Genomic DNA, 22,708 nt, shown 5'->3' with positions numbered 1-22,708 from the left:
ACCCCAACCATACTCTTTTCCATAGATGCTGCCTGGCCTGCTGAGTTCCTCCAGCATCTTGTGTGTGTTAATTGTAATTCTTCCCAATTGTTTGATGTGTAGTGAGTGAGGCAGTTTAAAATTAGTGTTTACATCATGTACTTTGCACACAGCATCCATTTTATAACATTGCAAACACAGTACTGTTAGGGTTACAGAAGAGGGTAAGAAGTGGGAGCAGGTGTAGGTTACTCAATCCCTCGAGCCTGCTCTGCTGTGTGATTATTAGTTTGACCAGTTCTGGCCACAATGTCACTTCCCAGACTTTAGAATCACCTATGCCCTTCGACTCTCTTATGGTTCAAATGTCTACCTGTCTTTGTTTTGAATCTATTCAATAAAAGTTGTTCCACAACTGTATGGGACAGAGAATCCCAAAGTGTCAGCACTCTCTGACAGAAGAAATTCCTTTGTATTGTATAGCACTTAACTATGAAAATATGCCCCTAGTTGTAGATTCCTCCATCAGGAATAAACATGCTCTTGACATGCACCTTGCCGATCCTCCTCATAAATTTATGTTTGAATAAGGTCACCTCTCTATCTTCTAAATTCCAATAAGTAGGACCCAACCTGCTCACTGGTACTTCACACCAAGAATCTAGTTGACAAGCGTTATCCACAATGCTTCCAATCTTAAATGTGGAGATCAAAACTATTTACAGTTTTCCAAATGTGAACTCAATATTAGTCCTGTAAAGTCACTTCAAAATCGACCTACCTTTAAACTTCTTTTACTTGCAGTTAAAATCGACATTTCACTCACCTTTTGAGTTACTTACTGCATCTGCATTTAAACCCTTTGCTGATTCATATACTCGGGTTCACAGATCCCTTTGTTCCACAACAGTTTTCAGGCTCACTTAAATTAACAATTTTGCGATTATGGATAGCCTCACATTTTCACGCATTACACTTCTTGCCCACTGACTATCTGCATTCTTTTTGCAACTTCATTTTAAACTCTCACAACTTGCTGACCCACTTACCTATATATAATGAGAAAATTTGCCTACAGCCCAAATGCAATCTGTGTGCCAGTCTGAAGAATTTCAGCTTCTGCAATATCTCTGAAAATGACCCACATATCCTGACTAATAAAGGTCATCGAGCCCTATAGCAGAGATATAGGCCCTTTGGCCCGTTGAGTCCATGCTGACCATGGTGCTCATCCAGTTTGTCCCAAATTCCTGTGATTGGCCCACATCACTCTAAATCCCACCCTTCCATGTCTTCTTAAATGGTACAATTGTATCTGCCTGAGCCACTTTCTCTGACCCCTTGTTCCATATAGTCTCTACCCCTTGCAAATAAAAATCAGGTCCCCTAAGCCTCTTTTAAATCTTTTCCATCTCATGCTACATCTTATGCCCCTAGCTTTGGACTTCCCTACCCTAGGGAAAAGACCGATGCTATCCACTATGTCTATACCTCATAATTTCTAATTCTTCTGTAACGTCACCCCTCATTGTCCTATGTAACGAGGAATAAAGCCTGGCCAACCTCAAGCCCTCCAGTGCTGGCAACATCCTTGTAAATCTCCCCAGTTTAGCCACAGTTTTCCTACACAGTGAGCTGAACTGCACACAGTATTCCAAGTGTAGCCCCACCATTGATTTATTCAACTGCAACATAATGTCACTGCCCTGACTAATGAAGGCCAGCATGCTAAATGCCCTTTTCACCACCCCATCTACCTGCGACGCTGCTTTCAGTGAACTATGCACTTGTACTCCTAGATCCCTCTATATCTTTCTAATGCCCCACCATTCATTGCATAAGCCCTACACTGGTCTGGCATTATGCTTGAACTGTCTTTGTAATTTCAATTAAAATGTGCTCTCCATAACAGAAGCTGCAACAATGTTATAGGTTAGCACAATCCTTTTAGTTGGATAGTATTCATAAGTTCAGTTTTTCAAGAACTAAGGCTACAAGATTGACCAGCAAGCCTAGAATACATTTTATACAGATCAGTAGAAAAAAATCCTTGTATCTTAGCCCTTATTTTGATGCAACTCCCTTGATTTATATTTTGCTATGCCAAGCTAAACAAAAAGCAAGACTTTTAAAAGACCTACGCAAATAAATTTATAAAGTTTTATACACTCTCACCTAGACGTTATATAAATAGTACTTTCATCTGGCACTATGTGATTGAAATTAGCTTAACCCAGTTTAAAATGTCTTCACAATTAAGGCAGATCAAGTTGTCTCAATTTCCCCAAGTACTTAGTGTTGTAAATCACCTTTAGGACTTTGATGTGATTTCTATGCAAGGCTTATATGGGATGACCATGCATCGGAGGATAACTTGATAGCTTAACCTTATGGGTACTCTCAGAACAACAATCCCTTAATCCTAACCACACTTCACATGAATTCCTCAGGAGCCCCCAATGAATTTAGAGATATTGGTGGCTTTCTCATTGCCTTAAAGGAACATCATCCCAATCTCAAACCACCTTATTCTCACCTGCTGAGCTCTGCAATACCCACTATCCCAACCTCCCGGTCAAGAACCACCCACATCCTGGACTCTGTGCCCAACCTGGAGCCCAGCCATAAGAGAACAGAAAAAGGCATTATATTTTCAGATTTTTAATATATGACTCTTAGCATTCAGTTGTTAGCAAATGTTGCATTACATGTTGCATTATACCCTTAGAGCACACTTGAATTATTTGGCATCTGAACCATTACTAATAAACAAGTGGTTAAACCTTTTCATGATATTGCACTGTCCCATTATATACAATACTTCACCAGCCTGAATATAATATTTCATATTCTCCGTGAGCATTCATGGAAATGGAGTTTGAGTGTGGGAAAAGGAGCACGGAGCTGGCGTTGAAGAATAGCCTGAACTTCCTTCAATAATAAATGTGGCTCAGCTACTTGGGTCATTTTGCAAGGCATAGAAGATATTAAATCAAAATAATAAGCAAACAAACCTAATGATGTAGTTTTGACTTGCTAGAGGCAGTCTCTTAAACACTTATTACCCTAGTGGTGTTATTGATTTGATCAGAAAGTGACTTTTGTTTTAAACAATTAGATAGAAATGTCACTCACGACGTTCTTCTCTGCCTTATGTAGTCAGTTATATTTAGTCATGACAGTATAATCATTCACCAGGTGTAAAGATACCTTTAGAGATGGTGACTAAAGTTATTAATAATAGATACATTCTTTCATTTAAGTCCAGGAGCTTGCCCTTGAGAATTCTGATGCATTATAAAAGTAGTCTAACAAATATAATATTTGAATATTGAGAACTGTTATAGCGCAAATATAGGAGCTAAAACTATAGTAAACCACAAAACTGATTTGAGCAAAGTAACAATTCTTCGTTTTATCCATTGGTATTTAACTCAGAAATTAATTGAGATTTTTTAAATTACTAAGTTAGCAGAAGCTGCCTGTCCATTCTATTTAATCATTAACAGTTGATAATTCTTTGGATTTGAGTTTGAGAATTTGAAGAGAGGAACTTTAATGCATAGGTAGATGGAGGTGCTGCTTTTTTTGCCTCAGTTTTTCCAGTGGTTTCTGCAAGCTTAAGGCATTAAATGCTCAACATTTTGTTGCACAGTATAAGCTGGTTCAGCAAGTTAAACCGTAGATATAAATGTTCCAGATCAAAATGTGATAGAAACAAGTTATGAGTTTAGAATGTAATGTTTGAAATTCCTTCTTAACTAAGCATTCATGCAATAGATTCATTCATCTTATTTGGGAAAACTCCTAATTGATAAGGAGTAAAACATCTAAACAGTTTACCCAACGTCTCAAACCCATTCAAGATAATGACGGTCCAATTCAATCCAGCAGGTACGATAGATTTATCTAATGTAAAGAAAAATGTTACATGGTGCTAAAAGTACAGGAAAAAAATTGTGGCCATGGCACATACTATACTCCGAGATCTTCAGCAACTCAATTTTATGTATTTTAGTCTGTGGTTTTAGATTACAAAGGTCGGCAAGCCACTTGAATGTGAGGTACCGTCATAGGTGAGCCAACCCCTGCGTTTATCACAAGGTCGCATCAGCTGTATAAACTAAAATGAGCTGAAAAATTGTAATTGTTGAGTGCGGCAATTACACTCAAGAGTTCATAGCAATAGTCTATTACAGCTGCTGCCCCACCCTCATCTCAGGAATGAGAGACTTAAAGTATGAGGAGCATTTAATGTCTCTGCGCCTATACGCGATGACGTTCAGAGGCATGAGGGGGATCTCACTCGAACCTATCGGATATGAAAGGCCTGATAGAGTGAGCATGAAGAGGATGTTGCCATTAGTAGAGTCTGTGATCGGAGGTCACGGGCTCAGAATAAAGGGATATCTTTATTCCTCATCTTCAGCCTTTTGAGCTGAGATGAGGAATTTCATCAGTTGGAGGGTGGGGAGTCTATGAATTTGTTGCTACAGAGGATTGTGGGAGCCATGTCACTAGGTGTACTTTGTTGTAATGTGAAAAAAAGTCACTGGAGAGTCATCAAAGTTAATGGATATAGAAGTGTTTTATTCAACAAAAAAAGGTGTAAGCATCATATTGAGACCGTTTCAGAGGAAGAGGCCTCCCGACCCAATATTACATGAAATTTTTAAATGCTAAAGATCAAAGGTAACAGCAGGACAACTCTATAATTTCAATATATCTACAATGCTTCCTTTAAATAATATATAGTTTTCACATACCACCTTCTTCACACTCACACTCCAGACACCCAAAATGAATGTTAATCCGCACTGTCTGGTTTGGAACTACCCCAGTTCACAGCTCCAGGAAAACTATTGTTCAAGGCTGCATTTTGAATTCAATCTACAATCCATGTTCATGTCTGAAGATTGGTTGCTGATGAAATTAATATCTGCTATATACTCTAACTCCAGAATGCACCCTGACAATTTAAAGCAGAGATTGATAGATTATTGATTGATAAGGTGCTTAAAGGTTGCAGAGAGAATGGAGCTGAGAACAAAAAAATCAGCCTTGAATGAATGAATAGAGGAGCAGACTCAATGGGCCAAATGGTCTAATTCTGCTCCTGTATCTTATCATTCATCCTGTTGGTTTGATCTGGGTAGGGATGGTTGAAAGCAAGGAGGTTGTTCCATCCCTGTCTGAGGGAAATAGTGTCAATATTAGACTAAATTGAGTGAGCCTTTCCCTCAGCTAGGAATCAAATTCAGAAGTCAGAGGACCACAGAAGTGTAGTTCTGATTCATTGACCTTAGGAAATGACTTTCAGAAGACAGCTTAAGACTGATACATTTATTTTACGGATGGAAGGGATACAGCTTGTACGGTTTTTCATAATTAAACATTAAAATGTGCTGTCTCTTTGTTTTTGATTTCCCAAACAGAATTTAAGATGCAATTGGATAAAGCAGAATTGAACATCAGTGTATCAGAAAAGGACCTGTTCCAGCTCAGCTGCAATATAACCCAACAAACACAACAGAATTCCCAATTTGCTGTATCCTGGTTTGCTTGGAAAGTCAAAAAGGATACTGATGGAATTATTAAGGAGACAATTTTAAAAGTTGATCATAATACCGTGTTTGGATTTGATACCTTAATCGATGGGGCTAAAGGAATGAAGGACCGATTGCAGTTCGAGAGGCCTTCCAACGGATTGTACACCTTAACAATACAGAATGCTGGCAAAGGTGACACTGGAAATTACTATTGCAGCGTAGAGGAGTGGATTCAAAATGCCAACCACATCTGGTACAAACTAGGAGAGGATGAGTCCGGGCTGGTCACTATCACTGTACAAAGCAAAGGTAATTTACCAAAGCAACACAGAATGATTACAACACAGAAAATGACTAGCTAGCCCATTGCGTCAAGAGGGACTCACTTGTTCCACACTTAAACTTTTTCACATTTTTTCCCTCACCATACATAATTCTATCTTGAAAACCATGATGGAAGCTACCTCTATCATGTTTGCAGGCACTCCATTCCAGATTCCAGCCGTATATGAGTAGTTCCCCAGGTTTCTCTCTCTTTTACACAAGTAATTTCTATTCCTTAAACAGTTTTGCAATGTGAACAGGCTCATGCTATCTGCTGTGTCCAGATCCATCATTATTTTCTATATTTCTATCAAATTCCCTAAAGCAACTTCTTAAAACAATTGCAGCTATTTTAATCCATTTATCTAACTGTAGTGCTTCCTAGAGCAGACCCTCTAGGATCCTGGGCCCTCTCTAATACCTCACATCCGGAATTGATTGCTGTGTTTCAACTGAATCTGGACCACCAACCTATAAAGACTATAAAGTTTGTACGTTCCATATCTAAGTTGATAAAGCCTAGAGTTGAGAATATCTCATCAACTGTTTCCTCAACGTATCCTGCCACTTTTGATGATTTGAGTGCACCTACCTACATGTCCCTCTATGTTCATACTCATTTTAGAACAGTACCCCTTATTCTATAAAAATGACTCTTCTAATTAAAATTACTCGCTTCACATTTCATCTGCCTCTTTTAGCAGACAGTCTGTATCCCCCAATCCATTACAATCCCCTTTGCAGTTCACTATATAACTAAGTTTTGTATTGTCTGCAAACTTGGAAATTTTGGTTTACATCCACAAGTCTCATCCATTAATATAGGTTTTCCTTTTTTTAAAAAAAATGCAATGGTCTCAGCATTGACCATGGTTCCACTATACATCATCTTCTGGTTTGATTTTAAAAAAACAATTCACTTTATCTTTGGCTGTAACAATAAGGTTAAGTGAAAGAAATATAATCTCAGTTCTTAGTGTTGAATAACCAGGGCACTTGTGCCTGATGGTTAGTGGACAATATATATTGTGATACAATCCTTAAAGAGTTAAGGGGTACGTGAAATTACTTGGATGTTTAAAGAGTCATTGAACACCTGTCTCTTCCATGTGTGGCTAATATACTTGCTGATTTTGCAGTGTTCTGTGGGAAAGAGCCAATAACACTCCCTCAGAGCTGCAGTCCTTGGAATGAGGCTTAAAACTTCAAGGATAAGGCTTGGCAATAGGAGAGTTATTACAGACCCACATTACCGTAGAATAGAATCCAAGAAAATTAGGCTCCAAAGATGAACTAATTTATATTTGTTCTAATTTTGTCTCTTTGGATTTGAACTTGTTTCCTCTTGGTGCAAAACAGTGGCTTAATCTGAAACTCAAAAGATTTATTTTTATAAAACTGTTTTACTACCTTAAGAGGCAAAATTCATTCCAATCAAATGGTTACTTTTATGTTAAAAATAAATGTAATTTGTATTAAATTCATCTTGGATCTATATTAATAAGTGGCTTTGGACAGGTCTTGTAACTTCAGCACACTTTTATTTGCTGTTTAAACTCCACAGTAGCCCATAGATACGTTCAGAAAGGTGATAACTGTCATTCTTCTGCCAGTAGATCCACGGCTAGATAAAGTGTGTGTGAAAGTATGAGAAAAAAGCACTAGACGACAAAGTGCTCTGAGATGGAGTTTAGGCTGATTTTTTGTGGAATGTTTTATGTTTCCTGAATGGAAGAGACTCTTCTACTGTTGTGTTAAATGTATATTTTAAAAGTAAAATACTTCAGGTGCTCTGAATTTGAAATAAAACAGAAAATATTGGAAATGCTGAACTGTTGAGGCCACATCTATGTAAAGGCATGTAACGTTGCACACCCATTACATCAACCCTGTTATTTTCTCATAGATGTTGTGTTATCTCCAGCAATTTCTGGTTTTATTCCTTTATTATCTTCTTCATTGTTATTGTGTGATCAGTGAAAGATTCCGTGAGGATAGTTGGACAAAAAAAGTGGTATTGAACCATGAGGGAATCAATACTTGGGGAACTGGCATGGGACAGCTGCCTTAAACTCAATTTCTCTGTTGTTGAAACCCACTTGTTGTCCGCCTACCAGCTCTCTTTTCCTCTCTTGGCCAATGTCAATTCCTGTGAATCTGCAAAGCTTTGCTCCATAACCACTGTACCCAGTGCTTTGAATTCCCAGTATTGTGCTTAAAGCTCGCCTTTGTCATATTCCTCGCTATCCCTGTGTTGTATTGTCACCCTAAACTATACATCTGACCATTACAACAACAACCCCGTTTAAGTCCATCAATTCCTTGGGCTTCTTGTTCAGTGAGAAGTGTCAATTGGATAAGCTATCTCGGCTTTCTACTGAGGTCCCAATTAATACAGAAGCCAATCCTCTGTCAAGAAGTGGCTGTGAGCACTGGATACAGCAAATGCTATGGGGACAGACATCAGTGCTGCAATAACCTCCTTTCCAAAACTATCTGCATCTCTTTTCGAGTAGTCCCAGCAGAGTTACACCACTGGCATCCTTTGATCAGCATGAAAATTTTCCAGATATGTCCTGTATAACCAAAAGAGCAGGACAAAGGACCTGGTGAACCTGACTCCTCAGCAAGGTCAGCCACTGGCATCTATTGAACAACATGAAAATTGTCCAGATATGTCCCGTGCAACCAGAACAGCAGAATAAAGGACCTGGTGGAGATGAGTCTATGGCCAGATCAGCCATGAATGGTGGAGCAGCGCAATGGACCAGATGACCTACACTTCCACCTATTTATTTATGTCCTAATGCAATCCAGCTAATTATTACAAGATAACCTATACCATGCCATCACAAAATGATAGAAGGTGTCTCTGAAGGTGCTATCAAATGGCATTTGCTCATTAAAACCTTGCTGCACTTGGGGTTTGCCTGAGCAATCCATTCCACACCTCCACACTGCTGGTTCAAGCATGGACTAAAGAGCTGAAATCCAGAGGCAGAACAAGAGTGATTGTCCTTGATATCAAGGCGGCACTTGACCAAATGTGCCATTGAGGAGCTTGGATAAAACTTAAGGGCATCATGGACAAAATACTCCAGTGGTTGAGGTCAAAACTTGTTCAAAGAAAAACACGTGGGTATTTTTGGTGTCAATATATCTCTGCCTCAGCATGTGTTTCTCAGAGCAGTATTCCAGACTCAATCATCTTAAGCTGTTTTATCAATGATATTCCTTTCATATTTATTAAAAATGGATTTAATCAAAGGTCCTTTTGATTGTCCTTGAGAAGATGATGGTGAGCTGCTTCTTGAGTCGCTACAGTCTTGAGATTTTGACCCAGTGACAGTGACGGAATGGTGATACATTTCCAAGTCAGGATGGTGGTGGCTGGGAGGGCACCCTGTTATTCTGTCACCATTACAAGTTTAGAGGTGGAAATGTCTGTTGATGATTGCATACTGTCCAATTCAATTCACAATTCCTTGACAAATGAAACCGCACAAGCTTAAAAAAAAATTAAACAACTTTCAGTGTGGACTAATGAGTAAGAGAGTAAGAGACTGTTTGACAGCCACTGACATTACCATTTTTGTGTTATCCTCCCACCAGCATCCTAGGGGTTACATGGATCAAAAACTTAACTCAAAGTATCATAAGCACTTTAGTGACTCTAACAGCAGGTTGGAGACTGTGTATGCTGCATTGAGTGACAGTCGCCTGGCCGGTCCAGCAACTCTCAAGACACCAACAACAGGATAAAGCGACCCCATCAACTCCTGGTGCACAATGGCTGCAGTGCATGCCATTTACAAAAGGTATCGCAGTAACTTTCGCAGGCTGCTGCAACAGCCCCACCCACAATCTCTATCAGAAAAAGAACAAGAACTTCAGGGGCGTGAAAACACCATCACCTGCAGCTTCCCTCAAAGTCAAGTGGCATTTTTTTTTACATAGAAACATATCACTGGTGCTTCATCGTCACTGGATTAAACCTTGGAACTTCCTACAGCACACTGTAATGAGTACCTTCACTGGTCTCACAATCACCGTTCCAAGGGCTTCACAAAAATGGGCAGAAAATGCTGATTCTGCCAGAAGCGTACAGGTTCTGAAAAGTGAATATTTTTTAAAAATCCATTAAATCTCACTTTATTTTCTTGAAGGGGTATCCTTCAGGTTCATTTCATCGTGGCATGGAGTCATAAGGAAAGAAAACCAGCAATTCAGCCATCTGCATCCATAGATCCATACAAATCCCATGTTTCCACTCCCATTCCAACCAACTTCCACCAGCACCACTACCTCCCGCTACTTGCTTCGGGCAGCATGGTGCTGCCAATTAGCCTACCAGCCAGATTGTCAGAGCATAACACTATTACAACTCCAGTGACCCAGGTTCAATTCTGCTGCTTTCTGCATGGATTTCCTCCACGTGCTCCAGTTTCCTCCCACCTTCCAAAACCATACGGGTTAGAAAGTTGTTGGGGCAGAATGGCCTCTTACCTTTTTGTATCTCTAAATAAAAACAATATAATGAACACGTGCCATCTGCAGGGAGAAACAAACATTTTTAATGAAGACAGCAATCAAGATCAGGATCAAAACAGAGTCTCTGATCTGTGAGGCTTTGTCACACATTTTCAAATTTCCTGCTCTCTGCTCAGTATTAATCTTTACATCATTGTACCTCTGTTAAATGCCTCGGGGCGATTTTCTGTGTTTCAGCTGCTATGTAAATGCAAGTTGATGCTGCAATATAGAGAGTGACAAATGTGAATCTGTAGCAACAGAAGCAGCTGGCTTCTCTATAGCCCTGTTAATGTTTGAGGGGGAAATGCCCTAAGGTAGTTCATAGAGGTGTGTCATCTTAAAGGCTGTGCTAGAGTTTCACATTTCTTTTCATAGTCAAAAAATGAAACCCCTCTTTGTAGAGAACAAAACCAGTAGCGTGGGATTCAATAACAGCTACTTATGATAGCTTCTGAGCTGCTTTGTTCTAAAACACAGTATATGATCCCTTAACCAGCCAGGAAGAAATAATATAAAAGTATGCATGATACTGGCCCCTGCCCCTACATGAAAATTATATATTAATCAGATTTGCCCACCTTTAGGTTTATTTTGGGGCATGAGCCTTATTACCAATTCTGATATATATATAAGATTAGTTATGTGTAGATACGCGGAAAACAAAGCAATCAGACTATAGATCTGAAACAATAAAAGGAGGTTCTGGAAACAAATGGGATGCCTCATTAGTAACATAAGCGAAAAGAGAATGCCATTTATCCATATATGCGAGTTTAAATCTTCTTCAAAATTAGAAGGGGTAGACTCATTTGTCTTAGCTTCTTGTGAACTATTGGGGAACTTAAGCTAAAAGAAAATGTGATTTCTATCAACGGCTAAAACCTTCAGATAATTTAATCCTTTGTAAATACCAGCTGCCTATGAAATAAATCTATTTCTGGAGGAAGCCCAAATTAAAAAGAAGAAAATAATAATGTTACAAGGCAGTTGCGGTTGTATTTGCAAATTGTGTCTGTTTCAGGAGGTCAAGAACAAATGTTATTCAGGAGCTATTCACTGATTTCAGAATAACATCTGCTGCCTTGATTTTTCCCTATTAGAACAAATGGAGTAATAACAATGGGTTCATTTTCTAAATTGCTCATGTGTCTTGGATGAAAAAATTGCTGAGCCACCAGAATGCTGTTCCCAAAGTATTTACTTTAGTTAGAACAATGGAATGTTTTAGGCACAGGTCTACAACTGAGTGATATAGTTTGAAGAGAAAGAAATATGAGCCAGCGTAATAGGAATGACAAAAACAATAGGAAGTTTCTGATCTTCTCATTATTTCTTTTCTGCAGGTTCTTCTCTTCAGCAAGCAATTTGTTCAAATGATGCCCTGTTTTACTTCATATTTTTCTATCCCTTTCCAATTTTTGGGGTCCTTCTTATTGCTATTTTACTAACGCGCTACAAGACTCTAAACTCACAGAAAAAGTCTGATGCCAAAAATGGTGTTCCATTACTCTGGATTAAAGAGCCAGCGGTGACTTATTCCCCAACAAGTCTTGAACCACCGGATTTCAGAATAGGACCAGGAAGCATCGCTTAACAGAAGGAAAAGAAAAGAATTTTGGATAGAATGATTTGACATTCAGCTGAAAGAATCAAGTTTGAACTAGTGGTGAATATTCACCACAGAAGAAAATCTAAATTTGAAAGCAAACTCCTCCATCCATGTACAGTGAGTGTACTTTCTAAAGGTCACTTGATTGGGAAGTGGGGGAGAAAAGGCACATATATTGTAAAATGTTTGGCTCAATTGGCCTCCATCCCAATAAGCCTGAAAGGAATACTTGGTGTAGCTGGAATGTTTAATTTCACACTAATGTCTTTATCTGTGCCTAGAAATGTATTCCTGGTCGGTAGCGTTGAGTGCACTATATATCAGCAATATTGTGTTGTGTGTGTTTTGCCTCTGAAATTCGCTGATGCAGAACACAGCAGTGTCCTATTGCTGTTGTTTGGTGTGGCTACCACCAATGACTTGATGAATTTTCTAGATCTTTGCCAACTATTCTCACTGCATGAGCATTTTCACATTAGTCTGCTATGTGTAATAGATCTGATGTCATAAAAACCAGACAATCTACTAAATATTAAGAATACAGAACTACATGATGGAGGGAAAATATTGAACTATAATCTAAATTTGAGGATTTTTTTCCCCAAAGCTTCATGACTCTTAATTTCCCCACTGGTCTGGTTAGCAAATCTAAGAGTCAACATTATATCCAAAGCAAGTCACAACTGGAGAGATCGTTGTACAGCCAGACATTTTGCTCAATCAGCACAGCTTAGAATATTGAGCAAAAGAAGCAATGGAAAACGAGTATGAAGATCATGAAACCCAAGAGAATCTGTAGAACTGAAGGCTCATAGATATTGAGTCAGGCAAACTTCCATGTTTGACGAATGTCAAATGACTATGATGTGCAATAGAAAAATCACAGAGGACACCTTGTGCAGGTGGTAATGATCATCAGTGTCATAAATGCAGTGTGACTTACATGAAGACAATGTAACCCAAGTGCAAGATGTGGGACAATGAAATTCCATTCCTCTAGTGAATACAGATGAAGATGAAGCAGATTATTAGTAGGTACAGCTAATCGTTCTCGTTTATGAATTTTTTGATACAGAAGTCATATGGAGCTGCAACTTTGTAGAATGGAAAATAGTCATGCAGCTGAATAACATTTTTTTTATACTTAATTTCCTTTGCACTTTTTAAAATAACTTTTTATTCCATGTATGAACCAGAATCATTATAATTGCCTGTTTTGTTTCAATATTGTTCTTTGAAAGAGGACCATTTGGTCAAGAGAAATGGTTACAAATCTGAACAAATTACTTGCCCAACATAGTTAATTTTGTTGTCAGGATATTAGCCTTTGCATAAAAACCTGCCAGTGTAAATCACAGAGGAATTTCCTCAACTTACTTACCTTGGAGAACCTTGAAAGAAACTGTAATGCTCTGCTACATCAGCAGATCCTTTTCCATGTACTGAGTCAATCTTATGCACAATCTTGTATAATTACTTGTACACAATTAAGAGAATGAAAGTGGGGTTTAATCATCTATGAATTCTTTTTAAGGATTTTTATTTCCCACTAAATTAAAAACAACAATTTATGGATCACTAACATATGTAAGTTACACAGGACAACAAATAAAACAATAACAACAAAAATCACTAATATTTATGTGGGAAAACAGAAGTGGCTGGAGCTGGTTGCAGTAAGCAAGCAGGAGAATACTTTGATAAGAAATATTTTACCTCTGCAGTGACTGTCGAAACGAAAATGCTTGTACCTCCATGAAAATGCTGGTTTGTAAGGTTTTCAAGTTGAATATGTTTAATTTCAGACACCACATAATTTGAATTGATAGATAATTATCCAGTCTTTAATGATTTGCAAGTTGTTTACCTGAATGTCATTGAGTGAGCTAATCAGAACTGAAGCAATTACTTTATGGTTAGTTAGTCCATATTATCATATACAATATACATGTACTGATCCCTGCACTAACATTGACAACTCCCAGATATAAGTTCATAGTAAATCTTCAATATCTAGCAGTTCTAGCTTGTATGCTATTGCTGTCATTACCAGGATTTAAGAACAAAGGAGCAGACATTCTGCTCTGGGCAAGACCAATGAAAGCCTCATACACTATTTTGTTTCTTGTAATATTGGGTTTGTTCTTGTTTAGCTGTCATCTTTCTGTACATTAAGAGCACAGTCAGTTCATGAATAACAACAACATTGGGTAACCAGCTGGTCTGCGGTTTCTTTGAAGCAGGTATTAGAATATATTTATTTAGCAGAGTTGTTTCATGAGATGGCATGACATCCAAGTCTGAAGTCAAACCTGGGATTCCTTGTCAGACTAAGGATCTTCAAGCGAGAATGTGATCAATGGAACATAATATCTTTATTAGCCAGAACTTCTAACCACTAACTTTCCTCGGGCAGTCCCCCAGAACTAACAGTATTTCTTCTGCCTTGGTCCTGAGGGGTGGAAGTTGCCTATATGTGAAATGTGAGGTGACCATTGCTCACCAACCACCCCTTGATAAAGTGTGGTTTTGGTTCATTGCAAAGAGGTTAATTGGAGATTAAGCTTTGCTACATAAATTTAGCTGCATGCACATACCCACACAAACTCACCACTTTGCCCACCCCCCACTTGTACTTGGCCCTAATCATGCCACTTGAAGCCTGTGGCCTAACCCAGAATCTCCAAGCATCTCCCAGAAAAGGTGTTGACAGACTGCAATCAGCAGGTGTCACTGCGGGTGGGTTAGCAGGTACTGGTAAATGACTTAATGGCAGGAACTTCTCAGCTTCCATCAACACCCTAAGTTTTGGGGTAGGGGATTAGTCTGTGACACGTTCACTTTAGTTGAGAGGTATATTGTCCCCAATATGGATCTTCAGTTAGAGAATTTTAAAAGAAATGGGAAACTGGTTTCGGAGTTGAATAGTGCATTAACAAGGTGTAATTGAGTACATCTATCGGTAGGGAAATGTGAGTTGTGGTTTATGACATTGCCATTTAATTCTCTTTCACCCAACTCCTCCAAACTTATTGATGGATTTAAATCTGAAACCTGAGATGTTCATTGGGTTGATTATATGATTCCCTCTCCCAGCTATGTTTACATTGTAATGTAACGTCAGGTTTAGCCTGCCTTGGTTTTCCAAACAAAATCAACAGCCTTTGGTGTTATGCTCTTATAAACACGCTTAAGGAAATTCGTAGCTTGAAAGTTGTTTCTGATCCTGGACCATCCATTTTTTTTGAATAAATCAATTGATGCTTAATGTCTTGTGCACTTAAAATGGAGAGTGTGATAGCTGATAGAAAATAACTTAGAATAACTTGGTAAGTCAGCACAGGTTCTCTCCCATTTCTGGGTTTCAGCAGGGTTCTGTTCCTGAGAACTGTCCATAACCCGAACAGTTTTCAATTTAGAAAAGCAGCTGGGAACAGAGTTCCCACAGGACAGAAGTGCAGTCGCCAGCAAATTCATCTCAGTGTCTTCCAAATGTTTGTTCATACGTATTGCCTGTATCCAAGTCAGGTATTCAGAAGCTGCAGAGAATCTGTACTGTTTAACATAGCCGGGAGTCTGAAGTAATGATAGAAGAGTTAGTTTTATTATACAATGTGCCACTATTTTCCCTTAGGCATTTTGAACAATCTGAACTTAATTTCATAAAACAGAATTACTTTTCCTAATTATAAAAGTCCAATGAAACATCTCAATCTATAAAATGATAAAACTTTAATAATAAATTAGCTATCATCTAGAGTAAATGTATGATCTTGTTTCAATAACTGTTGAAGGTTTCCATGACTTCAAAAAGAAATGGTATTTATATCTTTGCAGAGTTCACGAGTAAAAGAAAAACAATTCTGACTGAGAACTGTAACAATTTTCAAAGGAGCAACACAGTGACATTTGTTAATTTAAAAAAGTACAGAGATGAGTCTAGAAATAATTGAAACAATGCTGGAATCTGGAATCGAACCGGACTGGTTCAGGAAAAATTTAGGTAGAAGATCTTCTGAAAAGAAGTTTTGAAAATTTGGATTCGTGTTTCATTTAGTGGTACATATATATGCATAAGAGTATTGGGGTAACATTTCCAAAGTTTTAACCTAAGATGTATTTTGGGCAAGTTCAGCTTTATCTTTATAAGCAGGTCAAGAAAACAAGTATAACTTTGCTGGAATGACCTGCAGAGTCTAATAGAGTGAAATAATTGTGGTATTTGGGAACTGCAGCACTTGACACCATAGAGGCTATAAATGAGTAAAGGAGCAATAAAATATGCATACCAGTTAAATCTTGGCAGATTAAGTTTAGAAGAACATAGAACGCCCTGCGCTGCAGTCTACAACTTGAAAGCTCAATAAGCAACTTCAAAAAGGAAAAGTAATTGGGTCTCCTATGGACCTTCAGTAAATGCACAAATATTGCAGACTGGATTGAATAATTGAATAGGAATATTAAAAGAGTCTATCTTTAAATTTTGTGTTTGGCACTTCATTGCACACTAGAAAAATCCTATATTCAGCACTATTGTGGCAATACAAGTCTTGCAAGCATACACTTTCATTAATATTTAAATGGAGGCATTATGTCATGAATGATGTACGGCATTCCCATCATCCCCTGCAGGGAAATAGATATTGAAGGCACAAATTGCAGGTGCAAGTTTTCCAAAGGCAGTAATTATTAACGTATTTAATAAACTTTTACTGCCTACCTAAGAAAAAAAACAGTTTTATAAAAATTGGAAATATAGACAAATGTCCTCCATTCAAATAGATTCTGCAAGTAGAACACAGAAAATCATATTAGTTTTAACCAGTAAATCTGGCCAGAAAGGGAACTGCCATTCCACAGAACAAAATAAAAACAAAATAGTATTCCACATAATATAAATCTAGAACAGAAAATGATCCACAAGTTCTCAGTTGTCTCCTTGAGAATTGCCTATGTAATCAAAGTGGGTAGTCCACATTGTTTGAGTATGATGCAGAATTGCAAACCAAGTATTACTGAACTAGAATATGTTGCACCTGTGTCATTACAGTCATAAAATTTAATATTTTTTATACATCCTGCAATACTTTGTTATACCTCCCACTATCCAAATGCTCACCTAATGATTTCAAAAGTGTATTTGATTATGTATACCATATGACTGTTAGCTGATCCTTTTCTCATTGTGATGTTTATATAGTTCTCCAATTTGTCACAGACAGGGTTTTCCACTGACTCTTTGGAACAAACTATAGGGTTCGATTGCTATCACTAAGGAAAAGTCCAAAGTTGATTGGAAGGGAACATTAGCAGAGAGGATGGTAGAATAGTAATGGCAGGAGTTTCTGAGAGTGATTTGGAAGTTGCAGGATGATTTCATCTGAAAGAAGCAGCAGGTTTCTAAGGGAAGGATGAGGAAACTGTGGCTGACAAAGTAAGGTTAGGGAGAGCATAAAAGCAACAAAAGGACATACAGTTTTGAAAAATTAGTGGAAAATTAGAGGATAGGGATGCTTTTACAAACCAACAGAAGGCAACTAAGAAAACAGTAATGGGTGAAAAGCTGAACTATGAAGCTAAGCCAGCCAAGAATATAAAAAGGATACCAAAGGTTTCATCAGATATACTATTTGAAGACTAAAAGAGAGACAGGAGTGGACATAGGACCACTGGAAAGTGACACTGAAGACGTAGTAAAGGGGAACAAAGAAATGGCAGGAAAAACTGAATAAGCATTTTGCATCTATCTTCGTTGTGGAAGTCACCAGCAACGTGCCAGAACTTCAAGAAAGTCAGTTGTGGTGTGAGGGGAGTAGATGTGTTTGTTGTTGTTAGTAATGAGGAGAAGGTGCTTGGGAAGCTGAAAGTTCCAAATAAATCATCTGAGGCAGATGGACTGTACTGCAGGGTCCTGAAAGAGGTGGCTGAAGAGATTGCAGAGGCATTAGTAGTGATCTTTCAAGAATCACTGGATTCTGGGATGGTTCAAGAAGAAACACAAATGCCATTCCAATCTTTAAATAGGGCCAGAGGCAAAAAATAGAAAATTATAGGTCAGTTAGCCTGACTTCAGTGGCAGGTAAGATTTTTTAAAGCTATTATTAAGAGTGTGGATTTGGGGGGACTTGGAAGTACATGACAAAATAGGCCAAACTCCGGATAGTTTCCTAAATAGGAGGGTTTTCCCGACAAATCTGTTTGAATTTTTTGAGTAAGTAGCAAGCAGGGTAGATAAAGGAGTTCAGTGGATTTTGTTCACATGGATTTTCAGAAGGCTTTTGATAAGGTGCCACACATCAGGCTACTAAACTGTTTCGGAGCCAAGAGTATTACTGAGTTGAATTCCACTAGCTAGGATAGCTGATTGGCGGAAAGCAGAATGAGAATAAAGGGGCCTTTACTCATTGGCTGCTGTTGACTGGTGCTGCTCTGCAGAGACTGGTGTTTCTGCTGCTTTTCAGATTTTATATTAATGATCTGGATGATGGACTTGATGGCTTTTTGGCCAAGTTTGGAGAATGAGTTGAAGATAGATGGCGGGACAGGTAGTATTGAGTCTGCAAAGCAACCGGACAAGTTGAGAAAATGGTCAAGAAGTGGCACATGGAATACAATTTATGGAAGTGTATGGTCATGCCCTTTAGAAGAAATAAAGGCATAGACTATTTCCTAATTGGGGAGAGAATTAAGAAATCAGAGGTTCGGGATTCTCTAAAGGTTAACATGCTGGTTGAGTTGGTAGTAAGGAAGTCAAATATAATGTTGGCATTCATTTCAAGAGGACTAGAATGTAAAAGCAAGGGTGTAATACTGAGGATTTATAAACCAGACTTGGAGTATTGTGAGCAGTTTTGGAGCCAATATCTGAGGACAGATGTGCTGCCATTGGAGAGTGTTTAGAGGAGGCTACTAAAAATGATACCAGGGATGAAAGTGTTAACATATAAGGAGCATTTTGTAGCTCTCAGACTGTGCACCCTGAAGCTCAGATGAATGGGGTGGGGTGAGGGGAGTAGCTTTTATTGAAGCCTACCCCATATTGAACCACTTGAATATAGAATAGATGTGCAAACAATGTTTCCAATACTGAGAGAGTCTAGGACCAGAGGCACAGCCCTCAATAAAAGATGCCCCTTTCGAGTAGGAACAAGGAGGAATTTCTTTAGCCAGAGGGTGGTGAATCTGTGGCATTTATTGTCACAGATGGCTGTGGAGGCCAAGTCATTGGGTATATTTAAAGCAGAGGCTCATAGTTTCTTGATTAGTAAAGGTTACGGGGTTAAGGCAGGAAAATGGGGTTGAGGGTCAAAAGTAAACCAGGCATGAATAAATGACAGAGAAAACTCAATGTGCCTTTTGGCCTAATTCTGCTCCTATGAAACTGCTAAATGAAGCCACATCAAGGAGTCGGCCTTCTTGTCTGCCATGTTTCCTTTCTGAGGTAAGGTTTGCTCATTACCATAGGCGACCTTTAATTTGCAGAATTGTACACAGCAGAGAGGTGTTATTTTAACCATAATTTCTTATTACTTTTTTAAAGCTGTCTAGTTTATTCCGAAATCTATTTCTGTTTCTCTTTCTATTACTCATGGTGGTGTACAATTCAACTTTGAAAGTTACCATATCAAAATAAAATTTCATCTCTCCCACTTCTGCTTAAATCTATGTGCTTTAGTTATTCACTTGATGGAAATGGGGGGCGGGGTGTTCATTATAGATTCTACCTTTGAGTCACAGATCACCACAGCATGAAACAGGACCTTCAGCCCATCTAGTCTGTGCCAAACCATTATTTTACCTAGTCCATTGATTGGCCCCTGGGCTGTAACCCTGCACAATCCTCCCTTCCATGTACTTATTCAAATTTCTCTTACATATTGCAATCAAACCCACATTCATCACTTGACTGGCAGCTCGTTCCACACTCGCACCACCCACTGAGCAAAGATGTTCCCAAACCAACTTGTTTTAAATATCATGTAATTTGGGAAGAGTTGATGAGCTAGCTGAGAGATTTCAGATTTTTTGCTGGAATTTACAATTATCTTTCACATCAGTGCCATTCAAGAATGACTTCAAATTTTTTGTGCAAATCAAATGATTTTTCTAGACAAAATTTTAAAAGAGGATTTAAATGGTAGTTATACATTTGAAGCTACTTTGTCATTAAATATTTTCAGTTGAAGTCTCAGTCTTCTAGTTCTCCCGTCAGCTGAAACACAAGCTGTAGGATTAACTAACATGTTTATCTGGAAAAGTGGAGAAGGGGTGGTTGATCAGCTATGCAGAGTTAAAGGGCTGAATGACTTACTCCTGATCCTATTATGTATTGAGAGATGCATTAAGTCTCACTCCAATCCTCTATAAATCTGAATTTCAAAGAGGCAATAAGTTGTACGTTAATAGGCTTGCTAAATTGTAATTAAATGCATCCTTAAAGTTAAAATCAAATTTGACACTTTGAAACTGGATGTTTTGTGAATACATCTTTCAGCATCAGTTACCTATCCTAGTAAGTGCATTAAATACTAAATAGCATTAAATACTAAATAGCATCTTTCTATCAGTTTGTGAGTGTATTTAATACAGAGTGATCAAAGGGTACTTTGTTGGTATGGATAGTTCTGCTGAAGGCTCAGTACTATATTAGTGAGGGTTAGCCTCAATTTACAGTGCAGTTATCAACTTTGATTTCTGCCCACCTCATCCTTAATTGCCCAAGTACAATGTTTGAACAGTCACTGGAGAGAAACAGGCATGAATCTAATGGATAACAATATGAATTATTCACCTCGTTTGTCATTGGATCCAGGGAGTAAACAGATCATTACAAGAATAATCAGTTTTCTCTAAAATTGGCTCCATTGAATGATGTCTCCTGTGTGTTATAAACTTTCTCCTGGCATGCAACTTAAAATGTATGTTTGAATTTAAGTGGTATGTATTCTATTTTGCTTCTTTCAGGATTTCTTTCATCTTTGGAAATTTTGACCAGCCCAAAGGTTCTGTTCACTTTTGTCATAATTACATTAAACTATCTGATTAATTTAGTAAATTTGTATTGTTGTCACTGATCAAAATTGTTGCACTTTGTAACTATAGTGATGGCATTTCTGAAATGAACTTGTACTCCCTGCACTGCCTTCAGTTAGAGGCATTACACATGAAGTGACCCTCCTGGTTTGAAGTCTTACAGTCCAGATCATGGATAACGTACTCTACAATATTAAAATTAACTGGTGAGTAAAAGTGTCACACAACCAGCCTAATGTACCAGCTTTTTGCTGGGCGGGCAATTATTTTGGCATGGCCTCCTATTTAGTTAACCTGATGCTAAATTTCACATTGTGAGGTGGAATCTTTACTTCAATCCATGATCACAAACATTTTTGTACTGTTTGCACTGTAATATGTACTCGCTGTAATCTAGAACTCCTGTAATAAATGGGCACTTCGGTCGGAATGTAAAACGTAGCTTATCATGTTGGGATATTCCCAATTTTGACATTGTTTGAATGAACATCCTATTTTAGATATTTTCCATGTATCAATAGTGCATGATACTGCTGGATTTAATTTGTGATATGAGTGTCCAATGTGAATTTTAAAATGTGATGCGCTTTGTTTGAAATCTCTTGTTATTTAGGTGTTAATAAAATGATGGTTCTTGAGAAGATTTGTTATGTTTCAGTAAACGGCTGTAATTGTGAATTTTTCAATGCTCTGCTCGATCAGAGACATCAATTGCTCTCTGTTCTCTCACCTAAGTGATCAACTTGTAGGCAGCAGGGGCTGATAAATGAACAGGAAAAAATGCATTGCCAACATAAATGTAGGGTTTAAATGTTAGTCAGAACCCTCGAAGAACTCCTTGATCATCTTCTAATACTGCCTTGTCCTTTCTTCTTCTGTCCATCCGAAAAAGCAGTTAGCGCCTGGGCGGAACGTTTCATCTGAAAACTTCAATCTCTTACTGTGCAGCACTCTCTCTGTATTTCACCAAAGTGGCAAGTCTAATTTGTGCTTAAATAGGTCTGCACAATTAATTTCTGATTCAAAATTAGAAATGCTACCACTAAGGCAAGACTGGTATATGTTGTGCTCTGTATACGTAGGGCAGAAGAAGTGATAATCACTTTGATTAAAAACTTCAGGAGAATCACTATGGTCCATCCAGCCCACATACACAGAACTTGCTGATAAATGTGAGGTGCTACATTTTGGTAGGACTAATCAAAATAGGACATACATGGTAAATGGTAGGGCATTGAAGAATGCAGTAGAACAGAGAGATCTAGGAATAATGGTGCATAGTTCCCTGAAGGTGGAATCTCATGTGGATAGGGTGGTGAAGAAAGCTTCTTTATAAAGAAGCCTGGCCTTTATAAATTAGAGCATTGAGTATAGGAATTGGGATGTAATATTGAAATTACATAAGGCATTGGTAAGGCCAAATTTGGAGTATCATGTACAGTTCTAGTCACCGAATTATAGGAAAGATGTCAATAAGATTGAGAGAGTACAGAGGAGATTTACTAGAATGTTGCCTGGGTTTCATCTCCTAAATTACAGAGAAAGGTTGAACAAGTTGGGTCTTTATTCCTTTGGAGCATAGAAAGTTGAGGGGGGACTTGATAGAGGTATTTAAAATTATGAGGGGGATAGATAGAGTTGACGTGGATAGGCTTTTTCCATTGAGAGTGGGGGAGATTCA

General features: G+C 38.2%; 1 protein-coding gene across 3 annotated transcripts in view; it reads left to right on the top strand.

Moving 5' to 3' along the window:
• Positions 1-21,679, top strand: part of LOC134347997 (immunoglobulin superfamily member 3-like) — a 243,433-nt gene extending 221,754 nt beyond the window's left edge. For all 3 annotated transcript variants that reach the window (XM_063050728.1, XM_063050726.1, XM_063050729.1), the window contains exons 9-10: positions 5,415-5,837; positions 11,729-21,679. In XM_063050728.1, the coding sequence (XP_062906798.1) occupies positions 5,415-5,837; positions 11,729-11,979 (674 nt within the window). In that variant the 3' untranslated portion in view covers positions 11,980-21,679. The remainder of the gene's footprint in view (positions 1-5,414; positions 5,838-11,728) is intronic.
• Positions 21,680-22,708: the final 1,029 nt, after the last annotated feature.

The sequence above is a fragment of the Mobula hypostoma genome, chromosome 6 (assembly GCF_963921235.1).
Source record: "Mobula hypostoma chromosome 6, sMobHyp1.1, whole genome shotgun sequence".
Lineage (NCBI taxonomy): Eukaryota > Metazoa > Chordata > Chondrichthyes > Myliobatiformes > Myliobatidae > Mobula > Mobula hypostoma.
Note: the sequence above shows the minus strand (reverse complement) of the source record. Positions and strands in the feature narration are given on the sequence as shown.